Genomic DNA, 21,824 nt, shown 5'->3' on the forward strand with positions numbered 1-21,824 from the left:
TACGCTGGTCTTTGAGCTTTGCACCACGTGCGCTTAATCCTGTTATCACTTAAGAAAAAAAGAAACAGAGAGACAGAGAGAGAACACAGCACTGAAGCTTCCTTTAGTACATTAGAGGTTGGACTTGGGTCATACGCATGCCAAGGCAACAAGATTTTTCTTCACGGTGTGATGTGGCTCCTTCTACTTGAAGCCACACTCTGTCCTTGTATCTTCTCACTACTGTGTTATGTCTTACACTTGTTATAGACTATCAAGTGAAAAATTTTTGCTACAAGGTGAAGAAAATAACTACAAAGGCCTTCTCACATGTCTATTTCTAACACCAAGGAGGGGCCAAGCAAAAGAGAAGGAGGAAGGGGAGGAGGAGGTGAGGAGAGAGAGGAGAGGAGAGGGGGAAGGAAAACTTCACAGCATGGGTGGAGGAGGGAGGGAACTGGGCAGACCCCTAACTGCTAAATAAAGGCCCCACTGTGGTTTTCTAAGGGCCACACAGACTTGTGAAGTGAAAGCTCCAGCAGCGGCAGGAAGTGGCCTTTGAACAGACCAGAGAACACGCTGAAGGCTGGGTACACTTGCAGCACTTTATCCAGAGCCCAGGGACGGCTGCAGTGGTGAGAAGCTCAGAGCTGAGGTAAAGAGACCCCTTGGGGATGGGTCAGGGAGCAGGGAGGGAACTGGGCCAAAAGTGTTTGCGGTGAGGCTCCTGGAGACTCTGCTCCTAGAAGGGGGTGTCCCTGACCCCCAGGAACCTAGGAGGACAGGTATATCTGGTGTTAGCTGACTATACTGGCTCTTCACTAGCACCCAGCCCTGTGCTGACTCTACCCCAGGGAAGGTCACACATGGAAGAGTCACACTGTGTGCAAGGAGGGAAATGCCACTGAGAGCCTGGACCTGGGACCTGACCAACCTGGATTCTGCTCTAAAGTGCTCTAAAGTCTCCAGTGGCTTTCTTCTATTCTGTGGCTTTCTTCTATTCTGCACCATGGGAATGGATAGCAAAGGCTTATCCCTCAGTTGAGCTGAGGTAGTGCTCACATGTGTGAAACTCTGGGCTTGTTCTCCTGCACTAAAAAAGGTACATATACTGCTCTCTAACACATTCTTTTAGACAACAATTTTGAAAGAGTTTTTAAATGTTACTCTGAGAAAGGGTTCCACAGGCCTCAGCAACCAACCTAAATCATCCATGGTATGTGCAATGTGCGGGCTGAGAAGCCCCACCCCACCCCCTATGTTGAGGGGACTCATTACCAGAAGCCTGAGAAAGCAGAGGAGTGCTCCAGGCCTGGCCCTAACTTCTGTTCACCTATAAACCTGGTGCTAGTTTAAAGACACAGGGCTGGGGACCTGGTGCTAGCATAGCATAAGCGCATGTGGTGCGAAGCGCAAGAACAGGCATAAGGATACTGGCTCGAGCCCCCGGCTCCCACCTGCGGGGGTGGGGGGTTGCTTCGCAAGCAGTGAAGCAGGTCTGCAGATATCTGTCTTTCTCCCTCTCTGTCTTCCCCTCCTCTCACAACTTCTGTCTGTCCTATCTAACAACAACAATAATAACAACAACAAAAAGGGAAAAAGTAGCCTTCAGGAGCAGTGGATTCATAGTGCAGGCACCGAATCCCAGTGATAACCCTGAAGGAAAAAATAAAGACACAGGACTTATGACAATCGGTGCAGACCTGCCTTTCCCAGAAAAGCACCCTTCTCAGTGTTTGTGGGAGGCTTACTGTCAACTTTCTTCCTCTTCCTAAGATGGAGGCTTAGATCTGGCAGAGAGAAAGGACCCTTTTCCTAAAAATGCTGTCCCCAGCAGCTACCATCCATAGAAAACCTGGGCACAGCTCCCCTTGGCATCTCATTACCCCAACATCTTCACCAGGGAGCTTGTAAGGGGACTCTGAAATAAGAAAACTTAGTGGCATGAGGAGCTAAAACAAAGTTTGGATTTAAATCCCAACCCCATTTGAAAAATCAGGAGGGTGGGGGTATAGCATAATGGTTATGCAAACAGACTTTCATGCCTGAGGCTCTCAAGTCCCAGGTTCAATCCCCCAAACCACCATAAGCCAGAGCTGAGCAGTGTTCTGGTAAAAAAAAAAAAAAAAAAAAAAATTAGGAGACTCTAGGCTGTGATCCTACTCCCTGAGAGTCCAGAGGTTCCAGGTTCAGGAACCCAGACGTCCGAAGTTTGATCCCCAGCAAAGCATGTACCAGAATAAATATAAGTCATTAATTATTAGAAAGAAAGAATGAGTATTACTCTGGCACATGCAATACCTGGGACTGAACCCAGAGTCTCATGCTTGTGAACCGAATGCATTATGGACAAGACCCCTGCCACAATGTCCCCAAACAGCCCTCCCTCAACCCCCTCCAGCGACAGAGAAGCAGGTTAGAAGTTGGGCCCCAGGCCCCAAGTCTCAGACACACTTTCATTGCTGGTCTGGGCTTTTTCAGTGTCTAACTCCAGCCCTGGAACACCCCCAAAGGTCATACATATCCTGCTTCTTCTGCAAGGCAGCGCCCTCTAGCGACCAGAGTGCAAACCAGTGGCGCCTGCTCACCTGGCTGGCCTGCAACACATAGGGTGCTCCTTCTCCAGGCTAGGTCATTACTCAGCTCTGGTTTATGGCGGTGTGGGGGATTGAATTTGGGACTTGAGAGCCTCAGGCATGAAAGTCTCTTTGCATACTATTATGGTATACCCCCACCCTGATCTTATCTTTCTTACCACAGTCTTTGTGTTACAGCTGCACTGCTGATGGCTAAGAAGACAGAGGAAATGAAAAGTCAAAGAAAAAAAAAAAAACCTCCCATAACTTGAGGGTCAGAATCCTACTTCCCCTGACACCCTTTAAAAATATTCATTGATGGGAGTTGGGTGGTAGTGTAGAGGGTTAAGCGCAGGTGACGCAAAGAGCAAGGACTGGCGTAAGGATCCCGGTTTGAACCCCTGTCTCCCCACCTGCAGGGGGTCGCGTCACAAGCGGTGAAGCAGGTCTGCAGGTGTCTATCTTTCTCTCCCCCTCTTTGTCTTCCCCTCCTCCCTCCATTTCTCTCTGTCCTATACAAAAAAAAATTCATTGATTTATGAAAGGAGAGAGCACCATATAATCACTCTGGCACAAGTGATACCAGGGGTCAAATTTGCTTATATATTTTGACCCAATCATGCAACAGAACTTGGAGGGGGGATCTGAAAACAGAGCCTTCAGTGTCTCCCTATGTCTTCTTTTTCTCCTCTCCTTCTTTCTCTCCTCTCCTTTTTTCCCCTCTCCTCTCCTCTTCTTTCCTCCCTTCCCCTCTCCTCCCCTCCCCTCTCTTACCCTCCCCTCCCCTCTCCTCTCTTCTCCTTTGTAATGCATCTTGATTTGCAGTCTTGATTCCCAGCCAGCTGGACTCTTGTGGTCAGGCCTTCTGCCACCTCCATAACCCCCCAGCCAAGCCAGACTAGTGATGGGAACAGGAAGATGGTCCCAGAGTCCTGAAAGACCCTTTATAGATATCCCCTGTGCTTTCAGAAAAGGAAGGCCACAGACATCGATCAGCAGAGCCAACATTAGCTTCAAGTTTCTGGGAGTGCTGGCAACGTGCAGGATGCAGATGGCACATGGCAGAGGCTACCTTGCCCTAGTCATTCTGCTGGCGACTGTGAATATCCGCTTCGGAGGTGAGGTCACTTTCTTCCTAGACCCTTGAGCAAAGACAGTCTAGAAAGCTAGATTTGTGGGGGAAAATGAACTCCATCATTCTTTTCTTGTGAAGAAGAAAATGTCTTCTTCTTGCCCTCCTTTTCCTCCTCTCTCTTCTTCTGATTTATTCATTAATGGTGGGGGGGGGGCGACAGAGCATCACTGCAGCACATGCAACCCCAATGACTGAACTCTGGACCTCCTGCTGGAGAGTCTAACAACTTATCTAGTGTGCCACCCCCCAGGCCACAGAGATCCATTCTTCTTAACACTAATAAAAATAAATAAGTTTCTTTCTGTTATTAGGACTAATACTACTGACCTCCCCCGTTAAGCAGCCTATTTCTACTGTGTATTGCAAAGAACCCAGAAATCGGGCACTTAACTTGAGGTCCCTCCAGGCTAGATACTGTAGGTTTATTTTTAATTTCTTTGAAATATTTATTTATTCCCTTTTGTTGCTCTTGTTTTATTGTTGTTATTGATGTCGTCGCTGTTGGATAGGACAGAGAGAAATGGAGAGAGGAGGGGAAGACAGAGAGGGGGAGAGAAAGACAGACACCTGCAGACCTGCTTCAGCGCCTGTGAAGCGACTCCCCTGCAGGTGGGGAGCTGGGAGGCTGGACCTGGGATCCTTATGCCGGTCCCTGCGCTTTGCACCCGACTCCGATGCTGTAGGTTTATGGCACTTGGATTGGAGACTCAGAGTCTGCAGTATTGGTATATAGTCTAGTAGTTCAGCCAGTCACTTTGTCTCAGTTTATTCATTTATAAATGGGGACAGTAACACCTGTCTCCAGGACCATTCTACGGACTGTATGTATAGAAACACATTTAAGGGGGTCGGGCGGTAGCGAAGCGGGTTAAGTGCACGTGGTGCAAAGCGCAAGGACCTGCATAATGATCCTGGTTCGAGCCCCGGCTCCCCACCTTCAGGGGGGTCACTTCACAAGCAGTGAAGCAGGTCTGCAGGTGTCTATCTTCTCTCCCCCTCTCTGTCTTCCCTTCCTCTCTCCATTTCTCTCTGTCCTATCCAACAATGATGACATCAATAACAACAACAACAATTTAAAAAAAAAAAAAAGGGCAACAGAAGAGAAAATAAATTAATTATTTAATTCAAGAAAAAAGAAACACACATAAGGCTCTATTGGAAATTCCAGTTAGTAAATATAAATAAAACATAAAGCATTTCTGGGTTTGTTTGTTTTGTTTTGTTTTGTTTTGTTTTATCAACAGTGGAGCTTTATTGCTCCAAAGTAGTTTTTTGGGTTTTTTTTCGAGTAGAAAATAAGAGGAAGAGGGAGTTGGGCGGTGGTGCACCTCACTGAGTGCACATTACGATGAGCAAGGGCCCAGGTTCAAGCCCCTGGTCCCCATCTGCAGGGAGTGGGGGAAGCTTTGCAAGTGGTGAAGCAGTGCTGCAGGTGTCTCTCTGTCTCCCACTCCCCATCACCCCCATCCCTCTCAATTTCTGGCTGTCTCTATCCAATAAATCAATAAACATAATTTTTTTAAAAAAAGAGGTGGGAGAGATAGCATAATGGTTATGCAAAGAGACTCTCATGCTTGAGGTTCCAAATTCCCAGCTTCAATCCCCTGCACCACCATAAGCTAGAAGTGAGCAGTGCTCTGGTGTAAAAAATAATAATAATGGAGGTCGAACACTAGCGCAACGGGTTAAGCGCACATGGCGTAAAGCACAAGGACCAATACAAGGATCCAGGTTCAAGCCCCCAGCTTCCCACCAGCAGGGGAGTCGTTTCACAAGCAGTGAAGCAGATCTGCAGGTGTCTATCTTTCTCTCCCCCTTTCTGACTTCCCCATCTCTCTCCATTTCTCTCTGTCCTATCCAAAAACAACAAAGATATCAATACAACAACAATAATAATAACCACAACAATGATAAAATAACAAGGGCAACAAAAGGGGGGAAAATAGCCTCCAGGAGCAGTGGATTTGTGGTGTAGGCACTAAGCCCGAGAAATAACCCTGGAGGAAAAATAATAATAATAATAATAATAATAATTTAATAGAATAATAAAAGAAAAGAAAGAAAGGAGAAAGGAAAAGCTACCATAGCACCAAAGCTTCCCACAAGGCAGTAGGGCCTGAAACTGCATCATGCACATGACAGTGCAGGCGCACTCTCCAGACGAGCTAGCCTGCTAGTCCATTAACTGAATCAAGGGGTAACTAAACTGCAGGTGGTTCTCAAATATGGATATAGCCTACTGATTGAGCTTTTGAGGGTGTTGTATTCAATGCATATAGAGCACAGCCCCATCTCTGCCTCCTCAACACTGAAATAGGAATAAACTAACTTCACTGTGTGTGTCTGGCCTTCCGTGGACAATTCTCTCCTGCCAATCCCAGCATGCATGCAGATCTTCAACTCAGTTTCCAAGGAAGGAAATCATCTAAGGCTCATCTGCACTGTGAAGCATAAGATAGAAGAGGCAGAAGGGCTTGTTGTGTTTTTGTGCAAGAACAGATCCTTGGACTGCTCCCCGGAGACCAGCCTGCAGCAAATGAGACCAAAACGGAAGCCTAGGGCAGATGGCGACGGTGAAGTATCATCTCAGCTGGTGTTCACCATAAACCAAGTAATGCCAACAGACAGTGGGACCTACCAGTGTGCTGCAAGAAGCAAGGAGCCAGATATCCACCTTCAAGGCTGGATGTTTTCCATTTCAGTGACAGGTGAGCCCCCTGAGGTCCTTTATGCGAGTAGGTGAGACAGAACACAGGACTGGCAGCTAGAGACAGAAGAGATTATTTCGGGACCTGGAGAGTTAGCCACTTTGGAAAAGAGTTCTTCCCATTCCTCAAAACATTTCCCATCACTGCCATTGGCAAATGCTGTCATCCTGCAAACCATGGATATGAAAGGAATCTCTTTTTGTCCTGAATTTTAATTCTCTATCATTTATTTATTTATTTATTTATTTATTTATTTATTTTGGAAAGAGACATAAAGAAATTGAGAAGGGAGTGGGAGATAGGGAAAGAGAGAAATTGCTGCACCAAATGTGAAGCTTACCCCCTGCAGGTGGGGACTGGAGACCTGACAAGTGTGCCACTGCCCAGCCCCTCTCCTTAATTTTAAAAGATTCTGTTTTTGTGATTAAGTCATACGGAGGTAAGGTAATTTGTCCAAATGTCACTCACTGACAAGTGCTAATAAAAACTGGTCTAGATGTCTAAGTCCCAATTCAGAATTTTTTTTTAAATTTTTTATTTAAGAAAGGATTAGTGAACAAAAACATAAGGTAGGAGGGGTACAACTCCACACAATTCTCATAACCCACCCCCTCCCATGGTAGCTTTCCCATTCTCTAGCCCTCTGGGAGCATGGACCCAGGGTCGTTGAGGGTTGCAGAAGGTAGAAGGTCTGGCTTCTGTAATTGCTTCCCCGCTGAACATGGGCGTTGACTGGTCGGTCCATACCCCCAGTCTGCCTCTCTCTTTCCCTAGTAAGGTGTGTCTCTGGGGAAGCTGAGCTCCAGGACACATTGGTGGGGTCTTCAATCCAGGGAAGCCTAGCCAGCATCCTGGTGGCATCTGGAACCTGGTGATTGAAAAGAGAGTTAACATATGAAGCCAAACAATTTGTTGAGTAGTCATGGATCCCAAGCTTGGAATAGTGGAGAGGAAGTGTTAGGGAGGTACTCACTGCAAACTCTAGTGTACTTCTGCTTTCAGGTATGTATTTTGCAGTAGTTTATGGATACGTGTGCACATAAGCTCTCTCTCACAGAAACTGGTGTATATCTAGGTTATGGGACTTTGTTAGAAAGTGAACTACCTGAGATGAAATTAGAGTGTACTATAAAAGGAAAGGTCTCACCCGAGTAATGAAGCTGAAGGGTTGTCATTCCACACGTGAAGTCTCTGGATACAGTCTGAGGTGAAGCATGTTGAGGTGGCAATCGTTGCTTTGGTTAGGTTGTGATCGGCGGATGCAATATTATTTGGTTTGGATTGGGAGATGCATACGGGAAAGTGGGCCCTATCCAAGGGTTCCAGGGCTGGGGGAAGTAGGGGCTCTATAGTGAAGATGTGAGGTTCCTGCTGTCTTAGGGTTCAAAAAGACAATCGATAGTTAATGTTATCATCACATTATTTGGTAATTGGGTTAACTTTGAAAAGTCCCTTTGTTATGGTTTGCTGTACAGTACCCAGTATCTTGTATATAGCTGTGCTATTGGATGCTTCTAATCTACTTGGTCTAGGCTTTTGAGAGAGTCCGCATATCAAATACATAGCCTATATATTAAAAAGATTCAGTTTGTCTTTTGAGAAACTTTGAGACATACAATTGATTTCCCCCTCTCATACTGATTTATATGTCTACATTTTGCTAGGAGTGTACATAAACACCATTCCCACCATCAAAGGACTGTGACCCATCCCTCCCGCCCACTCCCACCCCCCACTGGCCCAGGAAGCTACATGTCTACCCCTCACCACTGGGTTTTTACTTTGGTACCCTACAGAATTTTTTTTTTTTAAAGATTTATTGATGAAAGGGAGTCGGGCAGTAGCAAAATGGGTTAAGCAGCGGGTTAAGCGCATGTGGCGCAAAGCACAATGACCTGCAGTGGAGTCGCTTCACAAGCAGTGAAACAGGTCTGCAGTGTCTACCTTTCTCTCCCCCTCTGTCTTCCCCTTCTCTCTCCATTTCTCTTTGTCCTATCTAACAATGACGACAACAATAATAACTACAACAATTAAAAAAAAAGATTTATTGATGAAAGAGAGCAACCCAGAGCACCACTCTGGAAAATGTAATACCCACTGCACCACCTTCTGGGCCATCAGAGACATAGATTTAAATTGAAATGGATTTTTAAATGTTTTTTTAATTAATTTATTTATTCCCTTTTGTTGCCCTTGTTGTTTTATTGTAGTAGTTATTATATTGTTGTTGTTATTGATGTTGTCGTTGTTGGATAGGACAGAGAGAAATGAGAGAGGAGGGGAAGACAGAGAGGTTGAGAGAAAGATAGACACCTGCAGGCCTGCTTCACTGCCTGTGAAGTGACTCCCTTGCAGGTGGGGAGCTGGGGGCTGGAACCGGGATCCTTACGCTGGTCCTTGTGCTTTGCACCACCTGTGTTTAACCCGGTGCGCTACCACACACCCCCCCTTTTTTTAACCAGAGCACTGTTCAGCTTTGGCTTATGGTGGTGCCATGGACTAAACCTGGGAACTCAGAGACTCAGGTATGAAAACCTTTTTTCATAACCACTATGCTATCTCCCCAATTTTGAAGATTTTTTTCACTCATCAGTGTGTGTGTGTGTGAGAGAGAGAGACACGGAGAGGCAGAGGGAGGGAGAGGGAGAGGGAGAAAGAGAGAGAGGACAGTCTGGAACATCACTCTAACACATGCAATGCTAGGGGCTGAATGCAGAACTCAGACTTTGAGTCCAATATTCCATCCACTGCACCACCTCCAGGATCACAAAATGGGTAATTGTTTTACAGAGCATTTATTCAGCTATTAGAAACAGAAATAAGCTCAAATTACCAGATTCAAGGGGATGAAGGGGGGAGAGGGGCTTGATAAAGCAGGAAGTTTAGCTGGCCCTCTTTTGAGTTTCTGGAGTAAGAAACCAGATCTCTCAGACCCAAAGCACTTTCTCTCAGTCTCTCTGGGGTAGCTAAGTCTCTTGTCTGCAATCTCCAGCATGTCACACACGCCCCTGCCCCATTCCAACCATGGCACAGCCTAACAGCCACTCCAGCCTCAGTCCATATAACTTTCTCATTTACATGCCTAGCAGCAGACAGTGGGTCTCTGTAGCATTTTATCCTTTTATGTGAACACTCTGTTTCACTAGTGGAAGCTCCCTTTTCATTCATCTAACAAATATATGCAGAGTCCCAGATGCAAAGCTATGCCTTGGAGAACAGAACACTTTCTTATATAATCTGGCTCTCCTAGTACACCCAAAGCACTTCTACTTGTGATGGAACCCAAGATAGAATACCTTTTCCATGTTCAAACAAGTTCTCATTAAATATTAGGGTCAGCTCACTAAATATGGAAATCAGGCTCCTCTTGGAAAGTAAAGCTAATTAGGCCAAGCAACTAACATAATATTAATAAACAATGTCTCCTGTTAACTGGATACCTACTGTGTGTCAGTCAGGGTGCTGATTAATATTGATGACTGGGGGTCAGGCAGTAGCGCGACCGGTTAAGTGCACGTGGCACAAAGCGCAAGGACCAGCATAAGGATCCCAGTTTGAACCCCCAGCTCCCCACCTGCAGGGGAGTCGCTTCACAGGCGGTGGGTGAAGCAGGTCTGCAGGTGTCTCTCTTTCTTTCTCCCTGTCTTCCCCTCCTCTTTCCATTTCTCTCTGTACTATCCAACAACAAACAACATCAACAACAACAATAATAACCACAACAAGGCTACAATAACAAAAGGGGGGAAAATGGCCTCCAGGAGCAGTGGATTCATAGTGCAGGCGCCGAGCCCCAGCAATAACTCTGGAGGCAAAAAAAAAAATTATGATGATTATTTCATTTAATCTTCATAGCATTTTGAACTAGTATTATTCTTGCTATGTGGTAACTCAGGTTCACAGGTAATTTGTGTATGTAAACTCAGTTACTAAATGATGAATAAAAATCTGGATCTATGTTAGAGGAGGGGGATAACTGGGTGGAGGGTGACAGCCATCTTGAGGAAACGTGGAACTGTATCCCTGAGACAGAAACCCTGTAAATCAACTTTTCCTCAATAAAGTGGTTTGGAAAATCCAGATATATTCCAAATTCTACCAAGGTTATCACTTGGGTTTCATACTTGCACAATGACTTAATGGTATCTTTTTTTTTTTTCCTTTTTCTGTCTTTCTTTTCTAATAGAAACATGGGGGGGAGGAGGTAGCGAGCGACCTGAAGTACCGCTCCATTGTTCATGAAGCTTCCCCCATAGGTGAGGACCAGGGGCTCAAAGCCAGCTCCTACACCACATGGTAATGTGCATACTTTACGGGTAAACCACTGCCACCCCATCTCAAGATATAAATCTAACTTAAACTACTTGATCCATTCCAGAAGATGGTTCTTAAATAAGATTTGACGATGGGGCAAGCATTTATGCACCTAGTTAATTGCACATTACCATGCACAAGGACCCAGGTTTAAACTCCCAGGCCCCTCCCCTGCAGAATGAAAGTTTCGTGAAAAAAACGGCGCTGAAAGTTTCCCTCCCTAGCTCCCTCTTGCTCCTCAATTCCTCTCTGTCCTATCAAAATAAATTTTAAAAGTAAGAAAAAAAAGGATTTGGGATACCCAAGTCTAAGGTAACTAAGCTATTTTACCCATCTCTGGCAAGGCTTTAGGGCTATTGCCTTCCTACTGTGCACACAGCAGGGTTTTGTTGTTGTTGTTTGTTTGTTTTGATTTTTTGTTTTTTTACCAGAGCACTGTCCAGCTCTGGCTATGGTGGTGCAGGGGGTTGAACCTGGGACTTTGGAGTCTCAGGTATGAGAGTGTCTTTGCATAACCACTATGCTATCTACCCCCACCCCACACAGTAGATTCTATATTTACTGCTTAAGTACATCATCACCCACAATGCTTTAAAAAAAAAAAACTTATTTGGGCAATAAATTATGGCATGAGGTATCCTTGGAGACCATATAAAAAAAGATGAACTGAGATGATGCAAAAGAAGGTGCTAATTATTTCTCTTTTAACCCAGAGACAGGGAACTACACATTGACAGGACTGCAAGAAACAGGACACCCCACGTTCAGTCACACTAAAAGTGCTTCAGGCTTCCTGCGAGACACAGTCTGGGTGGTATTGACTACCTGTCTGCTGGCTCTTCAAGGTATGTTCAAGAGGCATGAGCATTCTAAGCTGGGAGAGTGCTATACCTTTGATATCTTGACTACAGACTCCAGAAGGGAAGAAAGGAAGCCCAGAGTGAGAGAGAGAGAGAGAGACATGTTCTTCAAGATCTGGCTGTCCAGGGGAAAGCATCAGGCCAGGGAAGGGCAAAAATGGCCTCTCAAGATTTCATCCTGACTAGGGGAAGATGAATGAATCAGACTTTTCCACTGGGTAAGAGGGAGGCTAGCTAGCTGATTGGGAAAGATAGCTTGTGGGAGAAGCAAATAAACACAGCTGCCTTTGCTGATGAATCAGGACTACAAGTTTAGGCAGCAGATTTTGGCCATTACGTGAAGATGAACAGGGCATAAGACAGACTTGGTATGGAGGAGGGTTTTGGACAATGAAGCCCCTTAGCAAAGGACTGAGCATATTAAACACCTGTAGGCGGATCCTCTGTGTCTTTGTCATTATGAATCAAGGCTTTCCCTGTGAGATACCAGCACGACTGAAAGTTAGGTGATTGTGTTTTTGCAAAGTCAGTAACTGAGGCAGGTTTTTGCCTGCCTGTCCTAGGCCCTCTTCATTCCTTTTTTTTTTCTTGCCTCTAGGGTTATTGCTGGGGCTAAGTGCCTGCACTATGAATCCACTGCTCCTGGAAGCCACTTCTTCCCTTTTGTTATTATTATTGTTGGATAGGACAAAGAGAAATTGAGAGAGGAGGGGAAAATAGAGAGGGGGATAGACCCATGCAGACCTGCTTCACTGCTTGTGAAGTGACCCACCCTGGGGGTAACCAGGGGCTCAAAATGTGATCCATATGCTGGCCCTTGCACTTCGCATCATGTACAGTTAATTCGCTGTGCTACCAGCCAGCCCCTCTTAGTTCCTTTTTATATTTAAGCTTTTCTAAAGTCAGTAACTTTTTTTTTTAATTTCTTTATTGGGGAATTAATGTTTCACATTCAACAGTAAATACAATAGTTTCTACATGCATAACATTCCCCAGTTTCCCATATAACAATACAACCCCCACTAGGTCCTCTGTCATCCTTCTTGGACCTGTATTCTCCCCACCCACCCACCCCAGAGTCTTTTACTTTGGTGTGATAAGCCAATTCCATTTCAGGTTCTACTTGTGTTTTTTTTTTTTTTTTTTTTTTTTCTGATCTGTTTTTCAACTTCGGTCTGAGAGTGAGATCATCCCATATTCATCCTTTTGTTTCTGACTCATTTCACTTAAAATGAATTTTTCAAGGTCCATCCAAGATCGGCTGAAAATGGTGGAGTCACCATTTTGTACAGCTGAGTAGTATTCCACTGTGTATATATACCACAACTTACTCAGCCACTCATGTTGTTGGACACCTGGGTTGCTTCCAGGTTTTGGCTATTACAAATTGTGCTGCCAAGAACATATGTGTACACAGATCTTTTTGGATGGATATATTGGGTTCCTTAGGATATATATCCCCAGGAGAGGAATTGTAGGATCATAGGGTAGGCCCATGTTTAGCCTTCTGAGAGTTCTCCAGACTGTTCTCCACAGAGGTTGGACCAATTGACATTCCCACCAGCAGTGCAGGAGGGTTCCTTTGACCCCACACCCTCTCCAGCATTTGCTGCTGTTACCTTTTCTGATGTAGGACATTCTCACAGGAGTAAAGTGATATCTCATTGTTGTCTTTATTTGCAGTTCTCTGACAATCAGAGACTTGGAGCATTTTTTCATGTGTTTCTCAGCCTTTGGAACTCTTCTATGGTGAATATTCTGTCCATGTCCTCCCCCCATTTTTGGATGGGGTTATTGTCTTGTTGAGTTTGGCAATCTCTTTATATATGTTGGTTATTAAACTCTTGTCTGATCTACGGCATGTAAAGATCTTCTCCCATTCTGTGAGGGGTCTCTTGGTTTGGGTAGTGGTTTCTTTTGCTGTGAAGAAGCTTTTTAATTTGATGTAGTCCCATAAATTTATACTTGCCTTAGTCTTCTTTGTAATTGGGTTCATTTCATTGAAGATGTTTTTAAAATGTATGCGGAAAAGAGTTCTGCCAATATTTTCCTCTAAGTATCTGATAGTTTGTGGTCTAACATCCAAGTCCTTGATCCACTTGGAATTTACTTTTGTATTTGTACAGTGGTTCAGTTTCATTCTTCTGCATGTTTCAACCCATTGTTTCCAACACCATTTGTTGAAGAGACTCTGCTTTCCCCATTGAATAGTCAGGGCACCTCTGTCAAAGATGAGATGTCCATAGGTGTGGGGGCTCACTTCTGGGCTCTCAATTCTATTCCACTGGTCAGTGTGTCCATTCATGTTCCAGTACCAAGCAGTTTTGATGACAATGGCTCTATAATACAGTTTGAGATCTGGGAGTGTGATGCCTCCGGTTCTGTTCTTTTTTCTCAAGATTGTTTAGCAATTCTAGGTCTATTCTGGTTCCAGATAAACTTTTGTAGCATTTGTTCTATTCTCCTAAAAAATGTGCTTGGGATCTTGATGGGGATAGCCTCCCTGCCCCTGCTCCAGATTCTGAGGGCAATAGCAATGGAGACTCACAGTTGCATTTGGTTAGTCTTAGGGGAGTCCTCTCCTCCCTTCAGCTGTCCCCTTGCTGGTGAAACAGACTGGAGGTGGTGTCTCAACTGATAAACTGCCAGACTGTTACCAGCCACTTAGTCTCTCCCTAGGCTCCTCTCTGTCACCAGCCACACGTTTCCACTCACCGGTGATTTGGTGGGTTCCTTTAGTCGTTCTAGTCCTGTCTTGTTTCGGTCCCAGGTGGTCTCCTTTGGTATTCCTAGTTGATCCGGGAGAGAAGAGGAGAGGACAGGAGAGGAGAGGAGAGAAAGAGATCTGCTGCTACTCGTAGCCCAGCCTCCAGAAGTCTCCCAGTAACTATTTTTGACAGCCACCAGGATATAAAAGTGGGAAATCTGTCTTGTTTACCCCAACAAAGATTACATATTTTCAAAATGTATTTAATTGAGACAAAGGAGAGAGAACCAGGGTATCACTCTGGCACATGCAATGCCAGGGACAAAACTCAGGACTATATGCTTAAGAGTTTCCATGTTGAGAGTCAGGCAGTAGCTCAGCAGGTTAAGCGTACCTGGCGCGAAGTGCAAGGATCAGTGTAAGGATCCAGGTCGAGCCCCCGGGTCCCCACATGCAGGGAGTCGCTTCACAGGCAGTGAAGTAGGTCTGCAGGTGTCTTTCTCTTCCCCTCTATCTTCCCCTCTCTCCATTTCTCTCTGCCCTATCTGACAACAATAATAACTACAACAATAAAACAAGGGCAACAAAAGGGAATAAATAAGTATTAAAAAAAAGTTTCCATGTTTCAGCCACTGTGCCACTTCCTGGTAGATTCATATTAATCTCAAGAATTTGTCGGGGGGGGGGGGGGGACAAGGTTAGTGGTTGTTATCAAATGCTATGACCTAGGTTCAAGCCCTTAGTCCCCCCACCTATATATAGGAAGTTTCATAAGCAGCTGTTTCCCTTTCAATTTGTCTCTACCCAATAAATAAATGAAATTAAAAAAAATGTGTAAATTGTCCGATGTTGAGCCTGGACGATAGCATAGTGGTTATGCAAAACACTTTCATGCTGGAGGCTCGGAGGTTCCAGATTCAATTCCCAGCACCACCATACGCCAGAGCTGAGTAGAACTCACAGGAAAAAAAAAAGTCTTGTTAGGTTTTCCATGTTGGTTCTAACCTCATCCAAGCCTTGCCAGCACATCTCTGACTCCTAGTCAGCACAAGGTGGTAGTGATACTGCCCCTGTTCACAGGAATTAATACAGATCTTCCTGTATCCTCAGTGCCTTCTCTCAAATTTTACCATCCTTCCTATTCGGATTGTCTTCTGCTTCCAGAAACAGGATAACTCAGTACTCCCTATTCCAGTCCCTTAACTATAAAGTAGGAAAAGAAAACAAGAGACCTTATTTGTGGTCCTTAGTAAGGACCTACCAAATATAAATTTTGGCTAATTTTCAGAAAGTAACTTGGTAAATCAATAAATCTGATGCTTAAGATATAACTCATTTTAAAAAGAGAACTATTTAGTTTGCATAAGATAGTTTCACAAGAGGTAAGCCACTCTGCTAAGTGCAACGCCTGGGGATGGAAGGAGCCCCAAGCATGCACATCCCAAATTCTACCAGTTGAACTATTTCTTTAGTGGTTACATATAATTCTTTTAAAAATTCTTATTAGTGATTTACAAAACTATAATAGGGGTGTAATTCCACACCATTCCCACCACCAGAATTCTGTGTCTCTATCCCCCTCCAACAGAAACTATATTGGTTCTCCCAAGGTCACAGATTATTAGTTTACTATATATCTACATCTATTTGTTTTCCATTCTTATTCACTTCTGTCTAGCCTTCGCTTCCTAAGTCATGCCTACACTTATTACTACTTCCAAATGTCCTTCCTTTCTCTTTAGGTATAATTGTTTTTTAAAAATTATTTTTACTTTTTTCTTCTATTTGATAGAACAGAAAGTTGTTGAGAGGGAAGAAGATATCTGCAGCATAGCTGCATCACTCATGAAGCTTCCCCCTTGCAGGTAGTAGCTGGGGGTTTGAACCCAGGTCCTTGCATAGGGTTACCTCCTATGGTAACCCTAGACATATATATATATTTTTTTATGAGAGCACTGCTTAACTCTGGCTTATGGTGATATAGGGAATTGAACCTGGGACTTTGAGCCTCAGGCATGAGAGTCTCTTTGTATAACCATTATGCTATCTACCCTCCACCCCATAACTCTTTTTTAATTTTTTTATTATTTATTTATTTATTGCCTCCAGGGTTATCACTGGGACTTGGGTGCCTGCACTATGAATCCACTGCTCCTGGAGGCTTTTTTCCCTTTTGTTGCCCATGTTGTTTATCATTGTTGTTATTGCTGTCATTGTTGTTGGATAGAACAGACAGAAATCGAGAGAGGAGGGGAAGACAGAGGGGGAGAGAAAGATGGACACTTGCAGCCCTGCTTCACCACTTGTGAAGCAACCCCCCTACAGGTGGGGAGCCTGGGGCTTGAACCAGGATCCTTAGGTCGGTCCTTGCACTTTGCGCTATGTGCGCTTAACCTGCTGCACCACCGCCCAGCCCCCTCCATAATTCTTTATTGAATCTAAACACCCTCAAATTAGGTTACTCTGTTGGAGAAACAATTAGGTTTCTTCAGAAAGAATAAGACTAGCGGTCTGGGAGGTGGTGCAGTGGATAAAGCGTTGGGACTCTCAAGCATGAGGTCCTGAGTTCAATCCTCGGCAGCACATGTGTCAGAGCGAGCGATGTCTGGTTCTTTCTCTTCTCTTCCTATCTTTCTCATTAATAAATAAAATGTAAAAAAAATAATAAATAAGACTAAAGAGAAAAGGAAATGGAGTCTAGCTATGACTACTACTACTTGTTTCCTTCGAGATCCAAATCATGCAACAAAAGAAATCTCAATTCTTTTCCCTCATTCTAGTCAGGTAAAGAATGATGGTTCATTCCTTTTCTTTCTTATTTATTTATTCCCTTTTGTTGCCCTTGTTGTAGTTAAGATTGTTGTCATCGTTGTTGGATAGGACAGAGAAAAATGGAGGGGGAGATACAGAGGGGGAGAGAAAGACAACTGCAGACCTGCTTCACCACTTGTGAAGCGACCCTCCTGCAGGCAGGGAGCCAGGGGCTCTAACGGGGACACTTACGCTGGTCCTTGCACTTTGCGCCATGTGCGCTTAACTCCTGGTTCATGCCTTTTCTTTACCCTCCTCCCCCAACAAAAGTTCACATCTGGGGCCAGGTGGTGGCGCACCTGGTTGAGCGCACATGTTACAGTGCACAAGGACCCAGGTTCAAGCCCCCGGTCCCCACCTGCAGGGGGAAAGCTTCACAAGTGGTGAAGCAGGGCTGCAGGTGTTTCTCTGTCTCTCTCCCTATCACACCCTTCCCTCTTGTCACTATCCAACAAATATTTAAAAACAAACAAAAAAAGTTCACATCTTCTTGAGCTCAAGGATCCCATAAGGCAAGTTTGGCTTGTTCATGAAGAAAAGGAGGAGAGTGTTTCCTGTAGCTTCATAAGCTCCTTGGCTCAATTAACGGCCATGTGTTTCCTGGCACACTATTTAGTGCCATATATGGGAAACTTACTTTGCACTTGTGAAGTGGCATCTATTTTTTTCTTCATTTGTCTTACCTTCTTCAAGGAGAGATAAAGATCATAAATGCAATGCTAGTGATGAAAACATAACACACACCCATGGGCTAGTAAGATTAAGTCACTATACTAAGTTCTCTGGCAGTAATGTAAACTTTCCTTTTTCTTTCTACAGCTTTGTAAACCTGCAGCCTGAAGAATTTTAGGGGGGGGGAGGTTATAGCAAGATAAACCTCTTTTAAGCTCGGCATCTTTGACATCACATATACATACTTGAGAAAAACAATAGGCCACAAGAGAAGCTAAATATGCCAAGAATCTGGGGCATGTATGGCAGAACAGATCAATGTACTTCTTGAACACCTCTCCTCACCGTCAGAGGAAACCTGCCTTTCTGACCTCCTGGTTATAAGTAAATACAAGTAAGTCATCACAAAAGGGGCTGGCTTAGTGCCTTTGCTCAATCATTGGCAAAATATGTGTATTCTGTCCTCCAGACTACTGTTCCTCTCCCCTGCCCCGTAAAATAAACAAATCAAACAAAACAAGAACACCGATTTCTTTGGAAGAAGTTTTTATTTGACACTATGAAGAGGAGACAGGAAACAAATAGCAAAAGGGAAGATTATAAGAGAAAGCTACATGCAGTGACTGGCCTGGCGTGGAAATGAGGAAAACAAAGAGATGTTTGCATCAACGGCACTGAGAGAGGAAGATTTGTGCTGACCAGGAGCACCACAGGTCCTACCTGTCCACCTTCAACTAAAGTATCATCAACCTCTGCAAATAAATTGTCCAATGCAGTTTTAATAAGCAGTCTTTTCTCCTAACTGCATCAACCTTCTCGTCATTCCTCTTGGACAGATAACCTCTTGTCATCATTGAGCAGAGACAAAGGGGGCAAAATTTTTCTTGTAGGAGGAATAGCTTAGCTGGAGCTCAATGTCAAGTTATCAAAAACTGTGACAGGTGACTAGGACCTGCCAAGTGAGAGAGACAAAGCTCAGAGAGATGGGCAAGCCCCTTATTAGTGATAGTCTTAAATCTCACACTGTTAGTTCTGAATTTTGTGTCTTATGGAAGGCAAACAAAACGAACAAAAAGTCACCAGGCATGGAATCAAAAGACCTTGATTCCAATTCTGCCTCTGTAATCAATCAGCTGTTTCCCCAGGCAAATGAAGTTTTGAGATGCTATTTGTTTACTTCTGGGTAATGTTGCCCGGGGGTAGGGCGGTAGCACAGTGGTTAAATGCACATGGCGCAAAGCGCAAGCACCAAGCAAGGATTCTGATTCGAGCCCCCGGCTCCCCACCTGCAGGAGGGACGGTTCACAAGCAGTGAAGCAGGTCTGTAGGTGTCTTTCTCTCCCACTCTGTCTTCCCGTCCTCTCTCCATTTCTCTATCCTATCCGGCAACAATAACAAGGACAACAAAATGGGAAAAAATGTCCTCCAGGAGCAGTGGATTCATAGTGCAGGCGCCAAGCCCCAGTGATAATCCTGGAAACAGAAAAAGAAAAAAAAAGAAATGTTGCCCTACATACAGTCTTTCATCTCTACAGGATTGTTTAGAGGATTGAGATTTTAGACTTTACACCTAGTCAGTCATGTGAATCCAGAGTTTTCTCCACTACATCAAACTCACTAATTTTTTTCTATTTTATATATGGTAGTTTTAATTTTTTGAGGCTTAAATTTCATGTGGGATGTCTTTCACTTTTTACTATTTAAAAATTTTTCCTGAAACTTCTCAACTTGTACCATCGTTGATGTCTTATGAAGTGACGTCCAACTACAGAAAAGATTTCCTCCACTGTTCTAATTATAGTTCACATACTGAAATTTTCAGAAAGGACACATAATGGCTAAACAATATAAACATATATCAAAGGTCCTACTTCTAAAGAATTTATTCTGCTCATCTCAACTTTTATTAAACAGGGCTGGCAAAATAGCTCATTTGGATAGTGTGCTGCTTGACTCAGCCCCCACATCGAAGCAAGCTTTGATGTTATGGTTTCTCTATGTTAAAAACAAAATAAAACTTGTTAAACAGAAACTAGAATATTCTTTCAAAAGGAATTGATGCCACTGATTTCAAGCAATCCTATAAATTTATGCATTGGTAGGTAGTTTTTTTATCATCTATCATAACCCCAAAATAGATGAGGAGATGACCGATGGACTTTTTTTTTTTTTTTTGGGGGGGGTAGGAGAGAAACTGAGAGGGGAGACAGAGAAACACCTGCAACACTCCTTTCCCACTTGTGAAGTTTGCCCCCTGTAGTTGGGGGCTGGGAGTCTGAGCCTGGATCCTTATGCATGGCAATGTATGCATTCAACCAGGAGCACCACTACTTGGCCCCCTACATATGGGTTTTTGAACCTGGTATGGTTATAAGCTTACTATAAGGAATCTTGTATAAGTATTGTTTTTCTAAGTGATATATATTTTACAACTAAGTAGAACTATATAATTCAGCTGGTGGTTGATTCTGGTGTGATTAATAAAGACAAACTGATTATATAATGTATTACTGAAATCATAGTGTTTCTCTTTTTTTCCATCAAAATATATTAAAATTTTGGCTCATTAGGAAGTCTAATAATTTCTGAACTTTAAAGATAACACATTACAAGAGGTAAATAACCACTAATGTATACCCCATGATTCTCAGATGTGTCAAGTTGAAAGAGGAAAGGCAATATATGTTCTACATTTGTATGGGTCCCATCTAAGTGTAAAAAAAAAAAGTTTATATGCATAAATTTTTTTTAAAAAAGATTTATTGACTTACTAGAGAAAGTGAACCAAAGCATCACTCTGTTGTAACTTCAAGGGAAGGAACTCAGGACACCATGCTTGAGAGCTCAATGCTTTAATTCCACTTGACTGGCAGATACGAGATCAATGTATCATGATACCCTATGGCTCCAATTTGATCCTGGAAAACACCTCCAGATATAGTGCTGTTCTTCCCTACATTCCACTCTAAACCTTTACAAACCTATCGCTCCCTGCTTGAGTGCTGAGGTGCTGACACTACTGCAAACTAAAAACCCCTTTTGCCCCCAAACAGAGCAGCCACTTCGTGGTGTGAACCCTATAAACTCTTCCCCCAAACCAAAGCCCCTGCACTACAACTTATGTGAGATCCATTTTGGTAACTCTTAGTGAAAACGCTCTCTCCCACTAGCCCTACAACCTCCCCAATCTGCACTGTTTTATTCTTGGGAATAGTATAGTATCGTATCTATTTATTCTTGGGAATAGTACTCTATCTCCCCACCTTCAACTGATTATCTCTTCATTAGCACCTTCTCCTCTTATAATCTATCTTGCTTCGAAGATATCATTAGACCACCAGAGTCAGTTCTGACAACCAACTCTGAGGTGCCTTTTACTTCTGAAAGCCCTAGAAGCTCTTATTGTTTAAATAGGTGTGGACGATTCCCTCCTAATTAATTTTGGTTAAGACTGACATAATCAGCTTATCTTCCTTAAGAAACCAGCCCTTGGACACCAGGGAGAAAGAAAATGAAGCACGTGGGTTATCAATTTGGTGTCAATAATTAATCAAGGGAATAATTTTAAAACAATATTTGAGTTAAAGTAATTATAATACAGAAGCAAGAGATGATAAATATCTCTTCAAAGTCCATTTTATCCACAGCTGATAAGCTTTTTATCGTTTTCCAACACACCCTGTAACATGACGCCTGTCTAAGGCAGTGCCCCATAACAGGAAACTATGTAAATACAGGGCCTGAAGCAAGCACAAAGGAGAATTAGACTGAAGCTCTCAACACTTACTTTATCTCAGTGTAAAGACGGATTCTTCCCCAAAATTCGTCCAACCTGAGAACCAATTGTTGCACTAGAGAAATGCTCAAGAGGTCTAACTAGTACTTCCTCAACTGTTATAGGAGAAGTGTTAATAACTAAAATTTATCACCAGCTAAGGAAATCATTTCCACATTCTCTCTTGCTGGACTGATTCTTATTTAAAGATGTATGGGCATATTTAATGTGTGTGTGAGAGGCAGAGAGAAGCCAGAGCTCCATTCCAGCACAAGTAGTGAAACACAGGG

At 43.6% G+C, this 21,824-nt stretch overlaps 2 protein-coding genes across 2 annotated transcripts in view; both read left to right on the plus strand.

Moving 5' to 3' along the window:
• Nucleotides 1–21,824, plus strand: part of GPR89A (G protein-coupled receptor 89A) — a 327,321-nt gene that overhangs the window by 104,467 nt on the left and 201,030 nt on the right. The window lies entirely within an intron of this gene.
• On the plus strand, nucleotides 430–18,274 carry CD160 (CD160 molecule). Its single transcript, XM_016190631.2, has 5 exons — nucleotides 430–634; nucleotides 3,525–3,673; nucleotides 6,072–6,398; nucleotides 11,423–11,554; nucleotides 17,907–18,274. Exons 2-5 carry the CDS (start codon nucleotides 3,601–3,603, stop codon nucleotides 17,912–17,914), a joined length of 540 nt encoding a protein of 179 aa, XP_016046117.1. The 5' UTR covers nucleotides 430–634; nucleotides 3,525–3,600; the 3' UTR covers nucleotides 17,915–18,274.

Source organism: Erinaceus europaeus, chromosome 11, assembly GCF_950295315.1.
Source record: "Erinaceus europaeus chromosome 11, mEriEur2.1, whole genome shotgun sequence".
NCBI lineage: Eukaryota > Metazoa > Chordata > Mammalia > Eulipotyphla > Erinaceidae > Erinaceus > Erinaceus europaeus.

Bases quoted from the DNA above. Each gene is read 5' to 3' on its own strand.
- CD160 (XM_016190631.2), top strand. From the start codon at position 3,601: ATGCAGATGGCACATGGCAGAGGCTACCTTGCCCTAGTCATTCTGCTG. The intron at 3,674-6,071 runs GTGAGGTCACTT...TGCCAATCCCAG, and splicing joins TGTGAATATCCGCTTCGGAG to CATGCATGCAGATCTTCAAC. The intron at 6,399-11,422 runs GTGAGCCCCCTG...CTTTTAACCCAG, and splicing joins GTTTTCCATTTCAGTGACAG to AGACAGGGAACTACACATTG.